The 24,735-nt window shown below is 43.8% G+C and overlaps 1 protein-coding gene across 1 annotated transcript in view; it reads left to right on the forward strand.

Annotated features, from left to right (window-relative positions):
* Positions 1-24,735, forward strand: part of fez2b (fasciculation and elongation protein zeta 2b) — a 76,608-nt gene that overhangs the window by 13,748 nt on the left and 38,125 nt on the right. Inside the window, exon 3 of the mRNA XM_078230646.1 lies at positions 22,128-22,244. Within this exon, the coding sequence (XP_078086772.1) occupies positions 22,128-22,244 (117 nt within the window). The remainder of the gene's footprint in view (positions 1-22,127; positions 22,245-24,735) is intronic.

A 24,735-nucleotide genomic window follows, 5' to 3' on the forward strand; every position in this document is an offset into this window, starting at 1 on the left:
TGCGGGCAATTGGGATTAGGTTAGGGTTTTTTTAAAAAAAGGGCGGCATGGACAAGTTGGGCGGAAGGGCCTGTTTCCATGCTGTAAATCTCTATGACTCTATAACCCTGACTTGATGAAACAAGCCATCTGATTTTATTATAAAAGTGCAAAATTATGTTCAAAAAATGAAATTCAGAAGTAGCATTAAATCTAGAAATATTATTCTCGTCATACTTCTGGTCTGATGTGACGCACACAGCCACTTTCTTGTTTGGTACTAAGGGCATTTCATTATCGCTCTGCCCTAATACATCATTGACGCAGAACCTACCTTCACTCACATGAGTCACAGGCAGGGGGCAAAGTTCATTGGATAGAAACTATTGAAGATACTTTGTTGAGACAGCTGTAAGCATTTATTATTTATTTGTTTATTCAGAAATTGTTCTGGTAATTAAACTTGGCTTTTTCTGATCATGAACATCGAGTTTTGACTCCAAGCGAGCATTTGCTCACAGCTGATTTCACCCAATTGCAGAAAAATGTAAAAAGCAAAAATCAGAAGGCTACCAATGAGTTTCATTAATTGAGACACATGTCTAAAAGTGAGCATCTTCACTGTTGAACCAGTGAATTGTGTTGACATCTAAATAATTCCAGATTTAGTTTGGCCAACAAATGCACAGAACTTCACTTATGGCAATACACCTATCAAAAAATGTATGCAAATTGAAATGATTATTATTTACTCAAATCCAAAAATGTAATACCGAATACTGCAGTTATAACTAAGCCCTATTGTCCCAAAGTGTTGGAATGATGTCCTTTTGATACAGCTGGTAATAATTGGTATTATTTGGCAACAATTAGGGGAATCTCTCTTTTAATTGCCGTGCTAAATTAGTAGTTACACTATTTCCCTAAATTGATTCAGGTTTCATATTTGCAGGGGAACAAATGCGATTAAAAGCTATTCTGGTTTAAAAATAAAATGCAAATTGCAATCTTTTGCCCATCAGTATAATCCTATGTTCCCGTATATATATGTTATCTAATCTAATTAAATAAATGGTTGCTAATCTCTCCGTACTTGCTCATCGAGTTAGAGGATATGCTAATCCGAATAGGTAGGAGCCAACTGGAGCTCCACTTCCCTGACCATTGTCTGACTGTTTATTCCTTGACACAATTAGGATATGGGGAGTGGGTGAGAAAGTGGAGTTGGAAGTCCAGAATTAGGACCATATAGTTGAAGATTAACCCTGCCAAAGGCAGATTCAGGATCAACCAAGATCATCTACAGCTGATGGTGTGATGCCAGATCCAGATATGACACTGGCTATACGACAGATGTCCATTCGTGAGGACAAGCATGCTTTGCAGCGCTTCCTTAGTATGACTATCTTTCCAAGTTCATTCCTTGCTACAGTGAGGTCATTGGACTCCTTTGTCAGCTTCTACGCCAAGATGTTGAATGGTGTTGGCAAGCATTCAACAAACTCAAGCAGGCACACTCAGCCCCTCCATATTTTGACTTTTGAGCACCTGTACCCCTATCAGCAGATGCCCTCTTGGCACTGCATCCATAATGGCAGACCAGTAGCCTCTGCATCCAGGGTCTTCACTGAGCCTTGTTGTGCCCAGATCGAGAAAGAACTCCCTGCTCTCGTTTTTGCTTGTCAGAAGTTTCATGACTTCCTATATGATCATCCATAATTGTTTAAACTGATCATCAGCCACTCATAACTATTCTTAAAAAGCCTTTTCACACTGTATCTATTGGTTGCAGCACATGGTGCTCAAGCTGCAATACTACAATCTCCGTGTTATCTACAAATGCAGTTATACTATGCTGATCTTTCCAGAGCCCACCACTGACCAGTCAGAGGAGGACATCAACATCATGACTATAGAGGTACTTTCCACTTGTTGAGTTGAGGAGCTCAAGAAGGCCCTACAGGCAGATCTCACATGCAGGCAGCTCTACAATGCCACCATGAAAGGTTGGCCCAAGTACTCAAAAGTAGCTTCCCCATGAGCTCCACACATTCTTCTCCATGGAAGAATGACTGATACTGCATGACCAGCAGTCGTCCCATCTCTCTGCAGAGGTACTGTACCCAGCAACTGCACAAGGGCACCTAGGGCTGGAAGCAACCAGATACAGGGCAAAAAAATCCCTATACTTGCTCTTGATGTAGGAGGAAATGGAGCAGGAAGTATCCAGGTATGTACCGTGCAATGCATTCAATCCGCAGCAAGCCAAAGAAACACTATACCATCTCAGACCTCGCATGGTCACTCATGAATGGTAAACAGCACTTGGTCCTGGTCGACTTGTACTTTGTTTGGTTTGAAATCGACCACCAGTCAGATGTGAAGGATAACATAGTCATAGGCAAACTCAAGAGATACTTCATCACATACAGCATCCCTCAGAGGATAATGATGGACAACACTCACCAGTTTGTCGTTAGTGAATTCAGGGACTTGCATTTATACGGGACAATGAGCACATTATGAGTAGTCTCCTATACCTACAGTCAAATGGCCTAACAGAATGGATAATAGGCTCAGCCAAGCACCTACTTGAGAAATGTGCCTGAGACCACACAGATATCTATGTTGCACTCCTCAGCCTGCGAAATGTGCCTGAAAAGGGTCTGTTCTCATCAGCACAGCGAATGTTCTCCAGGACCACGATTCCCACTGCCAAGACCCTCTTGCAACTGAAAGCCAACCAACGTGAATGGCGCCCACATTGGAGCGGCAACAAAGGGGAAAGGGGGATTATGATCAAAATGCTCGCAGACTCTTCCCGTTAGCACCTGGTAATGCGGTCCAGACCCCACACGGCCATGACAAACTGATTTGATTTGATTTATTATTGTCACATGTATTAACATACAGTGAAAAGTATTGTTTCTTGTGCGCTATACAGACAAAGCATACCATTCATAGAGAAGGAAACGAGAGAATGCAGAATGTAGTGTTACAGTCATAACTAGGGTGTAGAGAAAGATCAACTTAATGCAAGGTAAGTCCAGTCGAAAGTCTGACGGCAACAGGGAAGAAGCTGTTCTTGAGTCGGTTGGTACGTGATCTCAGACTATTGCATCTTTTTCCTGACGGAAGAAAGTGTCTGGGGTGCGTGGAGTCCTTAATTATGCTGGCTGCTTTGTCAAGGGCTCCCTAAGCGAATGGAAATGGAGGCTCGTACAGAGACCAAAGGCTGCAAACCCTGCAGCCACAGGGTACACTGATGCGACCCACGCTGAGCGCATCAACCCAAGGGCATCTCAACCACAGCCAGCTGGCACAATCACACACTAAAGGCGAATGAGTAAACCAAATACAAGGCTCCAGGATTATATGATGAACTAGTCAACAAATGGCCTTGTTTTACAAAGTGGGGGAGGGGGGAGGATACGCGATGGGCTATCTGTCAGCTGCAGCAGCCTAATTAGTGTTTTGTACAGTGTGAATAGTTACTTGTTGGCACGTTAACTTCTGTATGTTGTAAATAGTTGACATTCAGTGACTGTTCTCTTAGACTGTTACACTTCCGTCCTAACTTAAACAGGGAAGATTAGACCAAGTGGTCTTGTGAATGCTGAATGACATGGACACAAAACAGGTCACGTGTCAGGAGCGTGGGAGTTCTCCCTGGAGCGTAGGCAGACACACACAGCATGTAAGAGCTGCTCAATGTTATCAATAAATCTTTACTGTTGTAAGTCCCTGGTCGTCAATCATTGCAACCCAGTGCTTTCTACAACAGTAATGGTTCACCATCATCTTATCAAGGGTGACAAGGAAAGGGCAACAAATTCCAACCTTGCCAGCAATACCTGGAGACAAAGTGTCAAACAAAAGAGAAGAAAAAATTGATAGATTGAATGCACACAATAGTCGGACTCCAAGTCTTGTTACTTAGTGCAGTACAGGCAGACTGTCTGACTGTAATGATAATACAAGAGCATGATGTACATTAAAACAGAATGCACAAAGGTAATTATTTTATAATTTCCCTTTTTCCAGTTCTCAATGTTGATTCTTACACTTCTGAGAATGTCTATGACGACATGAATATTATGCTAAATAGTGTTAATCTCACAGTGCTTTAATCTCAATGTTATATTGAAATCACAGTAGAACCGCCATTTATTGGTGATTATTGATGCACTGATTGACACCTGTAGTTAATTTTGTGCCTCTCATCTGTATAAAAGCATGCAAAATGTTTTTAATGGTGCACTGTGAAAGAGTCGGCAGCTGGCTTTGGGCTAGAGACGAGCAGCAAGCTCAAAGAAGAAAAATGAGAGAGGTTTTGGATTGAAGTCAATCGCCACTTTGTAGTGGCAACTGTCCAAATCAGAACAGCATGCATCCTACCACAGTGGGGAGTTTGACTTTTGTCAGTCACAGTTAAGAATTTGCAATTCAACTGACTTATAGTCATGAAATTGAATTCCAATTAGCAGCCAAATTACATCTCAATTTCCCATTATAAAATTTATCTGTCTGAGATTCCATGGGACTGCAATCCCTGTCAAAAGAGTTGTTGAACCTCGTCGTCCATCCAGTGTTAAGAGTACAGCTTACAGCACTCCTATCTGAGGATTTAACTGCTGTGAGTCGAGGGAGACACTAATCCCAAGAGGCTCCTATTGATGCACAGCAACCAGTCATCTACAGTTCTGTACAGAATATGGGTTAAGAGTTCATAGTTCACACACTGTCACCTCGGGTTTGCGTGGAGATAAAAAGGACTAGGCACATAATGAGATTTGAATAATTGAATAAATAACCCTTGATTCTTGGCCAGATTTATAAATATGCTTCTATATCTCTCTGTCTATATATCCATCTAGGATATATACTTCTTGCACGCTGGTCTTAATTATTATTGCCCATTTAAGCCTTACTTTGTGTCAGTAGTTAACATTATAACGTGTTATCTCATTTAGTTTTCCAATGCTTCCTGTCTCAGTAAATTAAGGATCTGGTAACTGCATCAATTTTGATACAATCTCCCATGAGGTAACCAGTAACCAAAATGATCAAATTTACCAAACAAACCACTGAAAGAAAAAATTACTAACAGGATTTCACTTTTTGTAACTTCTACCTCAACACACAATCAACACAAACTAATCATGAGTTAATAGGCAAATGGTACTTCAAATAAAAAGGCAAATTTTACTTTTAAGCATTTAACACAAGAAGGATCTGCTTTAAATGACCAATTGCATAATGCTATGAGAAGTGTGAATCAGAAGTTTTATTTTATCATGCTTTGAGAAATGTGCAGCATGCTAGGTACCCACGTTATTGAGATTGTCAATCACTTATGGTTGTCATGATAATGCTCAAAATTCACTCTGCTGGCTCTTGAGCAATGCTGTATAACACTGAATCACTAGGTAGGTACAAGCCCTTGCTTAAAGCTGTGGCCACATTCCTGAAATCACGACTAAGTGAATCATAGTTCTTTTGATTCATGGTCAAATTACATCTCAATGTTGCTGTGCATCAATTGATGCACAATGTTGCTGTGCATCAATAGGAGCCTCTTGGGATTAGTGTCTCCCTCGACTCACAGCAGTTAAATCCTCAGATAGGAGTGCTGTAAGCTGTACTCTTAACACTGGATGGACGACGAGGTTCAACAACTCTTTTGACAGGGATTGCAGTCCCATGGAATCTCAGACAGATAAATTTTATAATGGGAAATTGAGATGTAATCATGGTTCTTTTGGACATTTTTCACGTAGAAAAAACAATGTACAATGAAAATATTTTACCATACATGTGCAGCACTGTGCGGTCCTAGCTGAAATCACTTGCAAAATAAAATTACATCACTAATTATTAGAGAAATACAATATACAATACAATTGACTGCTTTAAAACAATTCTGCTACTCACCTCAGTGCAGTACTTGTAGATTGGCCAGGCTCCATCTAGTGGCAGAGCTTCATCAGTGCAGGCAGCATCTGAAGTCTGAAGATGACCTGCATTGATCAATTTATGCTACCATTTGGTGTCCTGGACTATAGTGTGAGATTGCGGGGCCAGCAGGGGAGCCAGAAGTTGTGATTTGCAGATCCTGAGGACTAAGGGAAGAATGAAGGCTGGGCGGCGAGGTTGGGAGTCAACGAGGTCAAGTGGCAAGGGCAGGGGGAAGAAGGGTTTTAGTTCAGTCGGGCAGCATAGTCGGTGCAGGCTTGGAGGGCCGAAGGACCTGTTCCTGTGCTGTAATTTTCTTTGTTCTCTTCGTGCACGAAAGTGGAAGCACTACGTGAGCAGACAGGCCATTGTAGAGGAAGTCTGTGAAAAATTACGTTAAACTGAAACTGGCAACATTAAACAGATATATTGTGATATAGATATATATAAACAGATATATTAAACAGATATATATCAAGTGGGGGAAGAAAAAAGAAATGTAGTAGAATTTGGGGATAGTACACTTTTGGATGCTGTTGGGGGGGATGACTTAGCAGGGGTAAGCCATGGTGTACAGGTCACTGGCTCAGAGTCTGTCCTTGTTGCTCAGAAGGGAAGGAGGGAGAGGAGTAGAGGATTAGTCATTGGGGACTCCATAGTTAAAGGGACGGATAGGAGATTCTGCGGGAACGAGAGAGACTCGCGGTTGGTGTGTTGCCTCCCAGGAGCCAGAATCCATGATGTCTCGGATCGTGTTTTTGAAATCCTTATGGGGGAGGGGGACCAGCCCCAAGTTGTGGTTCACATAGGCACTCAAGACATAGGTAGGAAAAGGAATGGGGGTGTAAGGCAGAAATTTAGGGAGTTGGGGTGGAAGCTTAGAGCTAGAACAAACAAAGTTGTTATAGAGATCATAGAATCCTACAGTGCAGAAAGAGGCCATTCGGCCCATCGAGTCTGCACCAACCACAATCCCACCCAGGCCTTATCCACATATCCCTACATATTTACCCACTAACTCCTCTAACCTATGCATCCCGAGACACTAAGGGGCAATTTAGAATGGCCAACCAACCTAGCCCGCACATCTTTGGACTGTGGGAGGAAACCGGAGCACCCGGAGGAAACCCACGCAGACACGAGGAGAATGTGCAAACTCCACACAGACAGTGACCCAAGCCAGGAATCGAACCCAGGTCCCTGGAGCTGTGAAGCAGTGGTGCTAACCACTGTGTTACCGTGCCGCCCGTAAATCTCTGGTTTGTTACCCGTGCCACGTGATAGTGAGGAGAGGAATAGGGAGAGAGAGCAGTTGAACATGTGGTTACAGGGATGGTGCAGGAGGGAGGGTTTCAGATACCTGGACAATTGGGGCTCTTTCTCGGGTAGGTGGGACCTCCACAAACAGGATGGTCTGCACCTGAACCAGAGGGGTACCAATATCTTGGGGGGGGGAAATTTGCTAATGCTCTTCAGGAGGGTTTAAACTAATTCAGCAGGGGGGTGGGTACCTGAATTGTAGCTCCAGTGTACAGGAGGTTGAGAGTAGTGAGGTCATGGATGAGGTTTCAGGGTCGCAGGAGTGTACTGGCAGGCAGGAAGGTGGTTTGAAGTGTGTATACTTCAACGCCAGGAGCATCCGGAATAAGGTGGGTGAGCTTGCAGCATGGGTTGGTACCTGGGATTTCGATGTTGTGGCCATCTCGGAGACATGGATAGAGCAAGGACAGGAATGGTTGTTGCAGGTTCCAGGGCTTAGATGTTTCAGTAAGTGCAGGGAAGGTGGTAAAAGAGGGGGAGGTGTGGCATTGTTAGTCAAGGACAGTATTACGGTGGCAGAAAGGACATTTGATGAGGACTCGTCTACTGAGGTAGTTTGGGCTGAGGTTAGAAACAGGAAAGGAGAGGTCACCCTGTTGGGAGGTTTTTATAGACCTCCAAAAAGTTCCAGAGATGTAGAGGAAAGGATTGCAAAGATGATTCTGGATAGGAGCGAAAGTAATAGGGTAGTTGTTATGGGGGACTTTAACTTTACAAATATTGACTGGAAAAGCTATAGTTCGAGTACTTTAGAGGGGTCAGTTTTTGTCCAATGTGTGCAGGAAGGCTTCCTGACACAGTATGTAGATAGACCAACAAGAGGCGAGGCCACATTGGATTTGGTACTGGGTAATGAACCAGGCCAGGTGTTAGATTTGGAGGTGGGTGAGCACTTTGGTGATAGTGACTACAATTCGATTACGTTTACCTTGGCAATGGAAAGGGATAGGTATATGCCGAAGGGCAAGAGTTATAGCCTGGGGGAAAGGAAATTATGAAGCGATTAGGCGAGATTTAGCTGGCATAGGTTGGGGAAGGAACTGCAGGGGATGGATGCAATTGTAATGTGGAGCTTGTTCAAGGAACAACTACGCGTCCTCGATAAATATGTACCTGTCAGGCAGGGAGGAAGCAGTCGTGTGAGGGAACTGTGGTTTACTAAAGAGGTTGAATCTCTTGTGAAGAGGAAGAAGGAGATTTATGTTAAGATGAGACGTGAAGGCTCAGTTAGGGCGCTTGAGAGTTACAAGTTAGCCAGGAAGGACCAAAAGAAAGAGTTAAGAAGAGCCAGGAGGGGGCATGAGAAGTCTTTGGCAGGTAGGATCAAGGGAAACCCTAAAGCTTTCCATAGGTATGTCAGGAGTAAAAGAATGACTAGGGTAAGATTAGAGCCAGTCAAGGACAGTAGTGGGAAGTTGTGCATGGAGTCTGAAGAGATAGGAGAGGCACTGAATGAATATTTTTCGTCGGTATTCACACAGGAGAGGGACAGTGTTGTCGAGGGGAGTACTGAGATGCAGGCTGTTGGACTGGACGGGATTGAGGTTCATAAGGAGGAGGTGTTAGCAATTCTGGAAAGGGTAAAAATAGATAAGTCCCCTGGGCCGGATGGGATTTATCCTAGGATTCTCTTGGGAGGCTAGAGAGGAGATTGCAGAGCCTTTGATCTTTGTGTCGTCATTGTCTACAGGAACAGTGCCAGAAGACTGGAGGATAGCAAATGTTGTCCCCTTGTTCAAGAAAGGGAGTAGGGATAACCCTGGTAATTATAGACCGGTGAGCCTTACTTCTGTTGTGGGCAAAGTTTTGGAAAGGATTATAAGAGATGGGATTTATAATCATCTAGAAAGGAATAATTTGATTAGGGATAGTCAGCACGGTTTTGTGAAGGGTAGGTCGTGCCTCACAAACCTTATTGAGTTCTTTGAGAAGGTGACCAAAGAGGTGGATGAGGGTAAAGCGGTTGATGTGGTGTATATGGATTTCAGCAAAGCGTTTGATAAGGTTCCCCATGGTAAGCTTTTGCAGAAAATACGGACACATGGGATTGAGGGTGATTTAGCGGTTTGGATCAGGAATTGGCTAGCTGTAAGAAAACAGAGAGTGGTGGTTGATTGGAAATATTCATCCTGGAGTTCAGTTACTAGTGGTGTACCGCAAGGATCTGTTTTGGGGCCACTGCTGTTTGTCATTTTTATAAATGACCAGGATGAGGACGTAGAAGGATGGATTAGTAAATTTGCGGATGACACTAAAGTCGGTGGAGTTGTAGACAGTGCGGAGGGAAGTGGCAGGTTACAGAGGGACATAGATAAGCTGCAGAGCTGGGCTGAGAGGTGGCAAATGGAGTTTAATGTGGAAAAGTGTGAGGTGATTCACTTTGGAAGGAGTAACAGGAATAAAGAGTACTGGGCTAATGGTAAGATACTTGATAGTGTGGATGAACAGAGGGATCTGGGTGTCCATGTGCATAGATCCCTGAAAGTTGGCACCCAGGTTGATAGGGTTGTTAAGAAGGCATGCGGTGTATTAGCTTTCATTGGTAGAGGGATTGAGTTTCGGAACCATGAGGTCATGCTGCAACTGCACAAAACTCTGGTGCGGCCGCACTTGGAGTATTGCATACAGTTCTGGTCGCTGCATTATAGGAAAGACGTGGAAGCGTTGGAAAGGGTGCAGAGGAGATTTACTAGGATGTTGCCTGGTATGGTGGGAAGATCGAATGAGGAAAGGCTGAGGGACTTGAGGTTGTTTTCGTTAGAGAGAAGAAGGTTAAGAGGTGACTTAATAGAGGCATACAAGATGATCAGAGGATTAGATAGGATGGATAGTGAGAGCCTTTTTCCTTGGATGGTGATGGCTAACAAGAGGGGACATAGCTTTAAATTGAGGGGTGATAGATATAGGATAGATGTCAGAGGTAGGTTCTTTACTCAGAGTAGTAAGGGCGTGGAATGCCCTGCCTGCAGCAGTGGTGGACTCGTCAACATTAAGAGCATTCAAATGGTTATTGGATAAACATATGGATGATACTGGAATAGTGTAGATTAGAGGGGCTTTAGATTGGTTTCACTGGTCGGCGCAACATCGAGGGCCGAAGGGCCTGTACTGCGCTGTTATGTTCTATATTGACACTACTTTATAAACAGCGTTAAGCATGTCAGAATTAAGCTCACATTTAGCACAACCTCCCCACCTACAGATCATCTTACTCTTGAACACTTAAGAGTCCTTATCCTTTTACAGAAAGTCATTAAGTTGCCAACTTTTTGACGTTTAAGTACATATAATTAAAACAACAGATTTTGCATGTTCACATGAGTTACACCTGAGTTAATATTTACTCAGTATGGATAACACACAAAACAAAACAAATATTACTTCCATAAAAATTATCCCAAATTGATCTGAAGTTGGGAATATGTTTAAACAAAACTTTTTTTTGAAAGTCAAAACCCATACAGACTATCTTTCCATTACCCTTCATTTGTCAAAAAATAAATTTCTTTATCCCCCAAACTTTAGGTAAATTCCCTATTTATATAAGTTGCTATTCCGTGCACTCAATTTGTTCATTCAATTAAATATTAGAAACAGAAGGGCCGACACTAATCACTTTAATTCAGAAGGTAACATAAATCTGAATGAGTTAAACTTTTCTACAAAAGGCAAAGACTTTAGGTTCCAATTATCACTGTGCTGTGATACACAATCTTGAAGCTGATAGATTTGTTTGTTGTCTGTAATTCATGATCGACCTATTTTGTAAACAAAACACAAAAGGTACATTCAGTTTGCAACCAAGTGAGTTAATTTGGCCTGGATATATGTCAAATTCTCATTAGCAAATTAGATATGTAATGAATTAAACAGAAAATAGTCAAGTTTCTGCCAGTTGGGGAAACAGAACAAAAGTTTCAAATGTAATGCAACGAGACATAGATAAGATGCAAGACTGGGCGGAGAAGTGGCAGATGGACTTCAACACAGATAAGTGTGTGGTGGTTCATTTTGGTAGGTCGAATAGGTTGAAAGAATATAATATTAAGGGTAAGACGCTTGGCAGTGTGGAAGATCAGAAGGATCTTGGGGTCCGGGTTCATAGGACGCTCAAAGCAGCGTCGCAGGTGGAGGCTGTGGTTAAGAAGGCGTATGGAATACTGGCCGCCTTCAATAGAGGAATTGAGTTTAGAAATTGGGAGATAATGCTGCAGCTGTATAGGATCCTGGTCAGACCCCACCTGGAGTACTGTGCCCAGTTCTGGTCACCTCATTACAGAAAGGATGTGGAAGCCATAGAAAGGGTGCAGAGGAGATTTACAAGGATGTTGCCTGGATTAGGTGACATGCCTCATGAGGATAGGTTGAGAGAGTTAGGTCTTTTCTCCTTGGAGAGGCGAAGCACGAGAGGTGACCTGATAGAGGTGTATAAGATGTTGAGAGGTATTGATAGAGTGGATTCTCAGAGGCTTTTACGCAGGGCTGAAATGGTTGCCATAAGAGGTCACAGGTTTAGGGTGCTGGGGAGTAGGTACAGAGGAGATGTTAGAACATAGAACAGTACAGCACAGAACAGGCCCTTCGGCCCACGATGTTGTGCCGAGCTTTTTCTGAAACCAAGATCAAGCTATCCCACTCCCTATCATCCTGGTGTGCTCCATGTGCCTATCCAATAACCGCTTAAATGTTCCTAAAGTGTCTGACTCCACTATCACTGCAAGCAGTCCATTCCACACCCCAACCACTCTCTGCGTAAAGAACCTACCTTTGATATCCTTCCTATATCTCCCACCACAAACCCTATAGTTATGCCCCCTTGTAATAGCTCCATCCACCCAAGGAAATAGTCTTTGAACGTTCACTCTATCTATCCCCTTCATCATTTTATAAACCTCTATTAAGTCACCCCTCAGCCTCCTCTGCTCCAGAGAGAACAGCCCTAGCTCCCTCAACCTTTCCTCATAAGACCTACCCTCCAAACCAGGCAGCATCCTGGTAAATCTCCTGTGCACTCTTTCCAGCGCTTCCACATCCTTCTTATAGTGAGGTGACCAGAACTGCACACAATATTCCAAATGTGGTCTCACCAAGGTCCTGTACAGTTGCAGCATAACCCCACGGCTCTTAAACTCCAACCCCCTGTTAATAAAAGCTAACACACTATAGGCCTTCTTCACAGATCTATCCACTTGAGTGGCAACCTTCAGAGATCTGTGGATATGGACCCCAAGATCTCTCTGTTCCTCCACAGTCTTCAGAACCCTACCTTTGACCCTGTAATCCACATTTAAATTAGTCCTACCAAAATGAATCACCTCACATTTATCAGGGTTAAACTCCATTTGCCATTTTTCAGCCCAGCTTTGCATCCTATCTATGTCTCTTTGCAGCCTACAACAGCCCTCCACCTCATCCACTACTCCACCAATCTTGGTGTCATCAGCAAATTTACTGATCCACCCTTCAGCCCCCTCCTCTAAGTCATTAATAAAAATCACAAAGAGCAGAGGACCAAGCACTGATTCCTGTGGCACTCCGCTAGCAACCTGCCTCCAATCCGAAAATTTTCCATCCACCACCACCCTCTGTCTTCGATCAGACAGCCAGTTACCTATCCAATCGGCCAACTTTCCCTCTATCCCACACCTCCTTACTTTCATCATAAGCCGACCATGGGGGACCTTATCAAACGCCTTACTAAAATCCATGTATATGACATCAACTGCCCTACCTTCATCAACACACTTAGTTACCTCCTTAACAAATTCAATCAAATTTGTGAGGCACGACTTGCCCTTCACGAATCCGTGCTGACTATCCCGGATTAATCCGCATCTTTCTAAATGGTCGTAAATCCCATCCCTAAGGACCTTTTCCATCAATTTACCAACCACCGAAGTAAGACTAACCGGTCTATAATTACCAGGGTCATTTCTATTCCCTTTCTTAAACAGAGGAACAACATTCACCACTCTCCAGTCCTCTGGCACCATCCCCGTGGACAGTGAGGATCCAAAGATCAAAGCCAAAGGCTCTGCAATCTCATCCCTTGCCTCCCAAAGAATCCTAGGATATATTTCATCAGGCCCAGGGGACTTATCGACCTTCAGTTTATTCAAAACTGCCAGTACATCCTCCCTCCGAACAACTATTTCCTCCAGCCTATTAGCCTGTAACACCTTCTCTTCCTCAAAAACATGGCCCCTCTCCTTGGTGAACACTGAAGAAAAGTATTCATTCATCACCTCGCCTATCTCTACTGACTGCATACACAAGTTCCCACTACTGTCCTTGACCGGCCCTAACCTCACCCTGGTCATTCTTTTATTCCTCACATAAGAGTAAAAAGCCTTGGGGTTTTCCTTGATCCGACCCGCCAAAGACTTCTCATGTCCACTCCTAGCTCTCCTAAGCCCCTTTTTCAGCTCATTCCTTGCTAACTTGTAACCCTCAATCGAGCCATCTGAACCTTGTTTCCTCATCCCTACATAAGCTTCCCTCTTCCTTTTCACAAGACATTCCACCTCTTTCGTGAACCATGGTTCCCTCACTCGGCCATTTCCTCCCTGCCTGACAGGGACATACCTATCAAGGACACCCAGTATTTGTTCCTTGAAAAAGTTCCACTTTCCATTAGTGCCTTTCCCTGACAGTTTCTGTTCCCATCTTATGCCCCCTAATTCTTGCCTAATCACATCATAATTACCTCTCCCCCAATTGTAAACCTTGCCCTGCCGTACGGCCCTATCCCTCTCCATTGCAATAACAAAAGACACCGAATTGTGGTCACTATCTCCAAAGTGCTCTCCCACAACCAAATCTAACACTTGGCCCGGTTCATTTCCCAGTACCAAATCCAATGTGGCCTCACCTCTTGTCGGCCTATCCACATATTGTGTCAGGAAACCCTCCTGCACACACTGCACAAAAACTGCCCCATCCGAACTATTTGACCTACAAAGGTTCCAATCAATATTTGGAAAGTTAAAGTCCCCCATGACAACTACCCTGTGACCCCCACACCTATCCATAATCTGCTTAGCAATTTCTTCCTCCACATCTCTATTACTATTTGGGGGCCTATAGTAAACTCCTAACAACGTGACCGCGCCTTTCCTATTTCTAACTTCAGCCCATATTACCTCAGTGTGCAGATCCCCCTCGAAGTGCCTTTCCGCAGCCGTTAGACTATCCTTGATTAACAATGCCACTCCTCCACCTCTTTTACCAGCTTCCCTACGCTTACTGAAACATCTATACCCCGGAACGTCCAACAACCATTCCTGTCCTTGTTCTACCCACGTCTCCGTAATGGCCACAACATCGTAGTCCCAAGTACCAATCCGCGCCCCAAGTTCATCTACTTTGTTCCGGATGCTCCTTGCATTGAAGTAGACACACTTCAACCCACCTTCCTGTCTACCGGTACCCACCCTTGACCTTGATACCTTCCCCAGTACCTCACCACCCTCAACACTGACTTCTGGACTACAACTCCTTTTCCCACTCCCCTGACAAATTAGTTTAAATCCCCCTGAAGAGTCGTAGCAAATTTCCCTCCCAGGATATTGGTGCCCCTCTGGTTCAGGTGCACCCCGTCCTGTTTGTACAGGTCCCACCTTCCCCAGAATGTGTTCCAATTATCCATGTATCTGAAACCCTCCCTCCTACACCATCCCTGCAACCACATGTTTAACTGCACTCTCTCCCTGTTCCTCAACTCGCTATCACGTGGCACCGGTAACGTACCAGAGATGACCACATGTTTTGTCTTGGCTCTCAGCTTCCAGCCCAGCTCCCGAAATTCCTGTTTTAAATCCCCGTCCCTTCTCACTTGGGGGTAAGTTTTTCACTCAGTGGGTGGTGGGTGCGTGGAATCGGCTGCCGGTAGTGGTGGTGGAGGCGAATTCGATAGGGTCTTTTAAGAGACTTTTGGATAAGTTCATGGAAGTTAGTAAGATAGAGGGTTATAGGTAAGCCTAGTAGGTAGGGACATGTTCGGCACAACTTGTGGGCCGAAGGGCCTGTTTGTGCTGTAGCTTTTCTATGTTCTATGTAATAATATAATCACTGCCTATTTTTAAAAAAACTAAGAACAAAGGTGGAAGCGCATGGTCTCCTGCCAAGCTTTAGATTTTTATTTCACAATTTGAACTGAGTATCCAGGATTACTTCATGCTCAAATGGGTTATTTTCAAATTCCAATGGATATACTTTGATTTTTATATTTTCCATTTACTTTCTATGAGTTGTGTTCAAAGGAACTTTCAAAATGTATATTATGTATAACCTATGGGGGCGCCCTTATTGTCTCATCACGCCAGTCGATGGGTGGGGTGAGCGATCTTGCCGGCACTGGATTGCCGGTGTGATCAGCCTCGTGTCCAGGACGCGAGGCTGATTATAATATTTAAATGTCAAAGGATAACTGACAGTACAAGTATAGGTGTTGCTTGCATGAGGGATGTTGTCGACCAAGTTAACCAGGCACCTCATAAATGGTGCAAGCGAGAAAGAAAGATATCATAGAATCCCTACAGTGCAGCAGGAGGCCATTTGGCCCATCAAGCCTGCACCGAGGACAATCCCACCCAGGCCCCATCTCCATAACCTCACCTATTTCCCTGCTGGTCTCCCTGATACTAAGGGGCAATTTAGCATGGCCAATCAACCGTACCCACATATCTTTGGAGTGTGGGAGGAAACTGGAGCACCCGGAGGTAACCCACGCAGACATGGGGAGAATGTGCAAACTCCGCACACTCAAATGATCCAAGGTTGGAACTGAACCCGGGTCCCTGGTGCTGTGAGGCAGCAGTGCTAACCACTGTGCCACTATGCCACCCCATGCCTTGATTTTCCTGGTTGTCTGGAATAGGACCCGAGCCCATAGGGGTTGATTTCACTGGTTCACCTCGCCCATCGATGGGCAGGGTGAGCCGGTAAAATAGCGCAAGAGCCAAGAAATCAGGCTTGCACCCCATTCCTCCCCTCTCGCGATCCCACTGGCACTGGATATCTGATGCATTCAGCCTCTCGACCATTTCTGGCGTGAAGCTAAATAAAGTATTTAAATTTATTTAAAATGTATTTGACATAGATTTAATGAGCCCAGGACACAATCGGAGGCTATTGAGGCCCCCTGGAGAGCTCAAGGGTAATTGCCAGCTTGGCATCCTGGCACTGCCCGGTGGGCAATGCCAGGGGGTGAGACCTGAAGGGGTGAGGCCAGGGCGGGCCGATTGGGTAGGGAGGGAGGGGGCTTGCTGCCACTCTGCGTCACAATCAGTGGGGAGAGGAAGCCGCTGTGACTCTGCATTGCAATCAGTGGGAGGGAGAGGAGTGACGGCGATCAGTCAGGGCAGTGGGGGGGATATTTCTGGACGATATGGGGCTTGTGATCAGCTGCGGGCCCCCACAATAACTGGGGGCTGGTCAAGGCCAGCTGCAGCAGCAGAGGCCTGATAGCACTCGCTTGTGCTCTCTCTCTCTCAGACCCGCCAGCCCTCTTGTTTGTTGCAATTGTGAATTTGCAGCCACAGATGTTTGCACATGTGCAATAGCTCCTTCTGCTGCTAAAGCAGGCCGACTGGCGATTTAAGCCCTGTCTACTCCATCTAGTGGCTAGAAATGGTCTAGTCCATTTTTTACTTGTCTAAGTGCAGAAGAATGTAATTTTGGACGCACCCAAGAAAACGGATCTGAAACTCTCCCATTTTCATGCTAGTTCAGTATTTAGAATTTTTCCCATAAAATTCTGCCCCTAATCTCTTACTCTTTTGTGGAAATGCCATCATTGTGTCCAGGTTCAATCTGTAATAAGTGAGTTGTGAGGCAGAGATATAGAAAGATTTATATTCTGTTTGAGTACTAAAATTTTTGACTTCTAGTACATTGTCTGTTCAGTCTTTGCCACAGTATCTTAAGGCTGAAAATAGCAAACAAAGTAGGATTCAAATGATTTTGATACAAGGAAAATAAGCAATGACCCTGAAGTACATGTGGATCAGACATCAGCGATTTCCTGTGAACAGTGGAGCCATCATTTCATCCTCAATAGACAAAATTCACATTTACGTTATTGAATTTTCTGTTGAGTGGTTCTGAAATGCCGGCATATCATCTCCACTGTCAGTATTGCATGCATTCCGCAGTATTGTTTGATGTATGTAGAAAGCCAGCAGAACTGAACTGTATTTGCAACACTTCACTAACTAACCGAGACCTGACTCTTATGAGTTCAGCTCTTCCTTCCATAGTCTGCTGCCATATCATTTTTTGTTTGTCATTTAGAAGATAACTGGTATAGTGCTAGGACTTTCCTTGTCCAATGCACATTTTAAGAACATGTAGGACACCAGGAAGTACAGAGGGTCCTTGAGGTGCATATCTAAAGATCCCTGAAGGCAGCAAGATAGGTAGATAAGATGGTTAAAAAGATATTTGGTATACTTGTCTTTATTAGCTGAGGCATAGAATTTAAGAGCAGGGAGGTTAAGCTGCATAAAACACTTGTAGGGCCACAACTAGAGCACTATGCACAGTTCTGGTCACCACGCTAGGAAATATGTGAACATATAGAACATAGAACATGTGGTTGCACTTGAAAGAGTGCAGAGGAGATTCGCCAGCATGTTGCCTGGGCTGGAGCATTTCAGCTATGAAGAGAGCGGGATAGGATGGGATTGTTTTCCTTAGAGCGGAGAAGGATGAGGGAGGAACCTCATCAAGGTGTACAAAATTGAGGGACATGGATAGGGGTAGATAGGAAGAAACTTCTCTTAGTGGAAGGGTCAATAACCAGGGGTGTAGATTTAAGGTAAGGAACAGAAGATTTAGAGGGGATTAGAGGAAAAACATTTTCACCCATTTGGTGGTGGAAATCTGGAACCCTTGCAGCGTTTAAGAAGCATTTAGATGAGCCATTGCATACAAAGTTATGGGAACAAGTGCTGAAAAATGGGGTTAGAGTAGATGGGTGTTGATGGCCGGCACAGATATGATTGGCCGAATGGCCTCTTTGTGCTGTAAAACTCTGTTACTGTGACTTTAAAAGGCTTTAATCATAGAAATCATAGAAACCCTACAGTGCAGAAACAGGCCATTCGGCCCATCGAGTCTGCACCGACCACAATCCCACCCAGGCCCTACCCCCATATCCCTACACATTTACCTGCTAATCCCTCTAACCTACACATCTCAGGACACCAAGGGGCAATTTTAGCATGGCCAATCAACCTAACCCGCACATCTTTGGACTGTGGGAGGAAACCGGAGCACCTGGAGGAAACCCACGCAGACACGAGGAGAATGTGCAAACTCCACACAGACAGTGACCCAAGCCGGGAATCGAACCCAGGTCCCTGGAGCTGTGAAGCAGCAGTGCTAACCACTGTGCTACCGTGCCGCCTTTAGCATTAAGTGTCTTTCCCCTCATTAATCGGAGGGGATTAATAATAGCAAAGTAGGTAGTAAAAAAAAATCGATAGATTTTTCCGAACAGATCAAGATAAACTCTCTAACTAACTCCCCTTGAGTTTTACCAAATTTTCTTTACTTCCTGAAAGTACAAAGTTCTTTTGGTATAGCACTCTCAGTAACACCAGTTTCCATATATCTTCCATGTAGCTAGTCTCCCCATGAGCCTAGACCTGTGGTCTTCTATTGGTATACTGTTAGTTTCTGGACCGTGAATCCTTTTTCTGCAGGTTACACAGAAGTTTGAGGCAAGACGTAGCAGAGCATGGCTCTGAGAGTTCATCTTTCATCTTACTTATGAAATTCTTCCATTCCAGTTGGTGAATTGTAACCTCGTTAATGTCCCTGAGATAAAAGGAAATCTGAAGTATTTTTAAATACTTTTCCACTGTCAACAGTGCTTCAGAGAGAATGCTTGTGTATTCTGATCTGGTCCTGATTTAAATAGTCTATTCGTTGCTGTTGGCTATTGCTAATAATACATTTAAAATATTAATAGTCTATGAATGAAATTGTTTTTGTACTTTAATTTTTTTTAGTTGTTAGTTTGCCGAAGGATGTCTGCTTTACTTCACTTAAAGGCAATGTGCATGGGGCATGGAGGGGATTGTGCCTGAAGGGGCAGGGCCATGATGGGTGGAGCCTGTTGGGAGGGAGGGGGGGTGCTTAAACAGTGGGGGCAACAATCGGGGCTTGGGGGTGGCGATCAGCCAGGGCGGCAATTGAGATGTGATGGGGTGTTGCACATTACTTACTCGTTGAAAAACCCTACTGTTTTCTCGCCCATTCGACCCTCAGAATGTTTTTGAGAAAATTCCACCCACAATCTTATTAAATGATGGAACAGGCTTGAAATGTCTATTGCTGTTCCTAAGTTCTACGTTCCTACATGTGAATTACTGATTTTGATTAGGACCATTCAGTGTTGTACCAAAACCTGTTGAAAGGGATCCAAGTAGAGTTTTGAGGAAGATGGGCCCCGATTTGGGAATTGACTACTTGTTCAGGGGCTTTGGAGAGGAAAGGATGGGGCAGTAATTTGCAAGGACAGAGGGTCATGGGTGGGTTTTTGAAAGAGGGATGATGACCACATTATAAGGGGAAGAGCGCCTGAGGAGAGTGAACAGTTATGAATATTAGCTTCTGTGAGGACCAAGAAGTTAATTTGGGTGGTCAGCAGTTTTGTGGGGATAGGATCCATGAAGCAAGGGCTGGTTTCACGGACAAGAAGCTCCTAGAGGCAAAACAGGATATAGAGAAAAGTGCAAGATTATGGCGAGGGGACAAGTGACACTTTGAACGTTTGATGGGTTGAGGAATGGAGAGAAGTGGCAGAGACAGCTGAATGGATATTCTCCATCTTAGTGACCAGAGTTCATGAGCTCCTCATATTTGTTTTTGGAGGTGGGGAAGAGGGGTTTCAAAATAAAAATGTTGGAATCTGTAGCAAGAACAGAGGATGCTGGGAAAACCCTGCAGGCCTGGTAGCATCTGTCAGGAGAGAAAGTCGAGTTAACATTTCGAGTCCTTTGGCACTTTGTCATAATAGAGCAGAGAAGCCAGGGCTTATCTTTGTATTCCAGGTTGAGCAGTTTTTGACAGAAGAGAGCAGGACACGATAGTGTCTTGTGATCCAGCCAGATGTGTCCACCATTATCATTCATGTCCCATGGACGTCAGGGAGCAGAGTTGAGGAATGTACCAGGGAAACAGGCAGGGAAAGAGCATCAGAGGTGGAGGTGAGGGTGCGATTGAACAGATTGGTAGCTGCAGAAATGTTGAGGGAATGGAGGGCCAGTGGTTGAATAGTTGGAAATTTACAAGTGACTTATAAGAAAAACCTTTAATTTTCATGACTGCTGATGGTTTGGATCTCTAAACCTGGAGAGAATGACTATCAGTAATTAGCTGTTTCATCAGCAAACAATATCCTAGGTCCCAGTAAAGATCAGCCTAATTTTCAATCCTGCAGATAGGTGTAGGTTGTCTAATTGAGTATCTTTCGATAATCATCTGAAATACTTATTCCTGATACTAGATTACAGTTTACCAGCTTTTGTTGCCTTTCTCCAAGCTGTATGAACAAATTAAATCCTTACTTTGTAGCACAAATACAAAGCCACCTGGCTTATCCCATAAGCCACTATTTGGAGCAGCATTGCATTTCAAGTAGTGGCGTGCCGCAGGGATCGGTACTCGGGCCGCAACTGTTTACCATTTATATAGATGATCTGGAGGAGGGGACGGAGTGTAGGGTAACGAAGTTTGCAGACGACACAAAGATAAGTGGAAAAGTGAATCGTGTGGAGGACGGAGAAGATCTGCAGAGAGATTTGGACAGGCTGAGTGAGTGGGCGAGGATATGGCAAATGGAGTATAACGTTGATAAATGCGAGGTTATACACTTTGGAGGAAATAATAACAAATGGGATTACTATCTCAATGGAAACAAATTAAAACATGCTACCGTGCAAAGGGACCTGGGGGTCCTTGTGCATGAGACGCAAAAGCCCAGTCTGCAGGTACAACAGGTGATCAAGAAGGCAAATGGGATGTTGGCCTATATTGCGAGGGGGATAGAATATAAAAGCAGGGATGTCTTGATGCACCTGTACAGGGCATTGGTGAGGCCGCAGCTGGAATACTGTGTGCAGTATTGGTCCCCTTATATGAGGAAGGATATATTGGCATTGGAGGGAGTGCAGAGAAGGTTCACCAGGTTGATACCGGAGATGAGGGGTTTGGATTATGAGGAGAGGCTGAGGAGATTGGGTTTGTACTCGTTGGAGTTTAGAAGGATGAGGGGGGATCTTATGGAGACTTATAAGATAATGCGGGGGCTGGATAGGGTGGAGGCGGAGAGATTCTTTCCACTTAGTAAGGAAGTTAAAACTAGAGGACACAGCCTCAAAATAAAGGGGGGTCGGTTTAAGACAGAGTTGAGGAGGAACTTCTTCTCCCAGAGGGTGGTGAATCTCTGGAATTCTCTGCCCACTGAGGTGGTGGAGGCTACCTCACTGAATATGTTTAAAGCGCGGATGGATGGATTCCTGATCGGTAAGGGAATTAAGGGTTATGGGGATCAGGCGGGTAAGTGGTACTGATCCACGTCAGATCAGCCATGATCTTATTGAATGGCGGGGCAGGCTCGAGGGGCTAGATGGCCTACTCCTGCTCCTGTTTATTATGTTCTTATGTTCTTAAGTAGTCACATATGGTCTTTATTGATACCTGTGTGGTACAACATAGACTAATGATTGGCTGCAGTAAAATGTCAGCAATGAACAAAAGCAAGTGAAAGATATGATGAATTATAAATGAAGACTTTGATTTATTAGCTTTCCGGTGAGCAAAGATTAGGCAATTTAAACATTGATTTTATTTTTGTTTTCTAGCTGAATGATAACCTTAACCTTGATCTTTCTGATGACGAGGAGCTACGGGATCAGTTGGACATGCATTCCATTATCGTCTCTTGTATAAACGATGAACCACTCTTCACAGCTGAGCAGGTGACTTCAGTTTCAAACAGATATTTTTAAATCATGTGAATTAATTAACAAAACAATTGTTCAACTGAAACTGTGTGACCTAATCCCAGCTCTTTTCAGTTATTCCAAGTCATTGTATCCATTATTTTACTGATATACTTAAAAGTGCTCATTTGATTGTTGCAATATTAGCAGTCTTTTATTGAAAAGAATGATAAGTACATGTATGTTTGTAGCAAAATATTATCCCCATTATATCTGTGTTGCCTCACATCAGACAGAAAATATGATCCACTTCTCCAACTTCTCTACTTTTACATGGCGGAGGTTGCACATCATTCAGAATGCCTAGCAAAATATCTTGTCCACCTTTTCTCTATCCTGTTGATTTATCCTAAAGTTATCCTATCCTGTTTTTAATTCTCAGCCCAGTTAAATAAACATATCAAAAGTAGGATTCAGTAAAGCTGATAAACAAATCATACAGCATTGTCAGCGTTAGGTTTCTGCTATATTACAGCATCAGTTGATATGAATATTGTGCCCCTTCACGACCGAGTGACTAAAATTACTCTGTACCTCAATATCAAGTGTTCTACTCAAAAAGATAGTGTTGAGAGTATTTCTGCAAAGTTCAGCAGCTTCAACTTCTGATTGTAGGAACCCTTTTCTTAGAGCTGTATGTTGTATTGTCTTGATTGGCCTATCTAAGTCAATGGTCATTGATTACAAACAACTTCAGTACCTTTACATCTTTTTGTGAATCCTTTCTGATGCCAGTTTCGAGTAAGAAATGTATGGGCTGTCGATCAGTGAACCATAGTTTCCCGGAATATGCAGTCTGCTGTAAGTTCAACAGTAAAGTCTATCATGACTGCTAAGAGTATATTAACCCTCCTTGTCCTCTTCAGCCTCTCCACAGCATTCAACATGGGTGGCCATGCCATCGTCCTGCAATATCTCTGTTGGCCAACTCATGGACATTATATAAAAAATGTTTAAATGATGTGGATGTTGCTGACTAGGCCAGCATTCAGGGATCCCTAGATCCCCTTGAGAAGGTGGTGGTGGTGAGCTGCTTTTTTGAACCGTTGTAGTCCCTGTGATGTAGGTACACCCAATGTGCTGTTAGCGAGGGGATTCCAGGACCTTGACCTAGTGATAGTGAAGGAACGGTGATATATTTCCAAGTCAGGATGGTGAGTGACTTGGAGGAGAATCTCCAGGTGCTGATGTTCCCGGGTATCTGCTGTTCTTGTCTTTGTAGATGGTAGTGTTCGTGAATTTAGAAGGTGCTACCTAAGGAGCCTTGGTGAGTTCCTGCAGTGCATCTTGTAGGTGGTACACATGGCTGCCACCACTGTTCATCGGTGCAGGGGGTGTGGTGAATGAGACGACGTCAGTAGCTCACCACCACCTAGGAGTGGACAATATATGCTGGCCTAGTCAGTGACACCTACATCCCATAAAATTAATTTTAAAAAACTACACTACTCTAGCTGGGCCTCTTGAGCATTTTATACAGCTCCATCATAACTTCCTTGCTCTTAATATATTTTTATTCATTTATGGGATGTGGAATTCATTGGCTGGGCCAGTATTTATTACCCATCCCTAATTGCCCTTGAGCTGAGTGGTCTACTGGGCCATATCGGCTAATAAAGGCAAGTATCCCATGCGTCTTCTTTCTCCAGTTCAACATTGAGAAGATCAAAATTGTCGTCTTCTGCCTCGACCACAGACGCTATTGTCTTGTCACTGATCTATCCTTGTCTGTATTGACTTTTCCAAGCTGAACCAGACTGATTACAAGCGTGCCATTCAGTATGACCCTGAGCTTTGCTGTAAACCTTGCTTCCCATCGATCACCCAGACCATTTATTTCCCAATCAGTAGTATAATTTGCCTCCAACTGTAACTTAACCTTCCAGCACTGAAACTTTTGTCACCTCCAGGCTTGAGTACCTTGATGCTCTCTCTTCTGGCCTTCCATCCTGCATAAATTTGCCCGAGCCTCCGTATTATTAGTCCAGTGGTTACTACTATGCCGCCATCTCCCCATGATAATCTAATTTGATACATGTCACTCTTAAACATGGCTCCATATATTCAAATAGTTTACCCATTATGTCGCTATTGATGATTCTAACTGTCTGCCCTGACATTCAAGAGAAACTGACAACTCTGATAAAGAATTGAATGTGCTTCATCAAGGACATTGCAATATCGTAACCAAGGTTTTCATCCCCCTTTAAATCAAGTGGCTGTCCTATTTCAGTATCATAAAGCTTAACATACAACAATAGCTGAGAAAACTCTCCTTTATTGTATCAACAATAAAACTGCTTCAATTTTTAGTGCATTAACTAATCCAATTTTCAGCTCCCACACTGCAGCACTAAAATAAGACTGATATAATAAAATTACTCTGATATCAAGGTTTATGGTGTTACTGGAATATTAACCCTTTAGAACTCGTACTTAACAATTCTGCTTGAACTGTCCTTCTAGT

This window comes from Mustelus asterias, chromosome 15 (assembly GCF_964213995.1).
Source record: "Mustelus asterias chromosome 15, sMusAst1.hap1.1, whole genome shotgun sequence".
In the NCBI taxonomy this organism is placed as follows: Eukaryota; Metazoa; Chordata; class Chondrichthyes; order Carcharhiniformes; family Triakidae; genus Mustelus; species Mustelus asterias.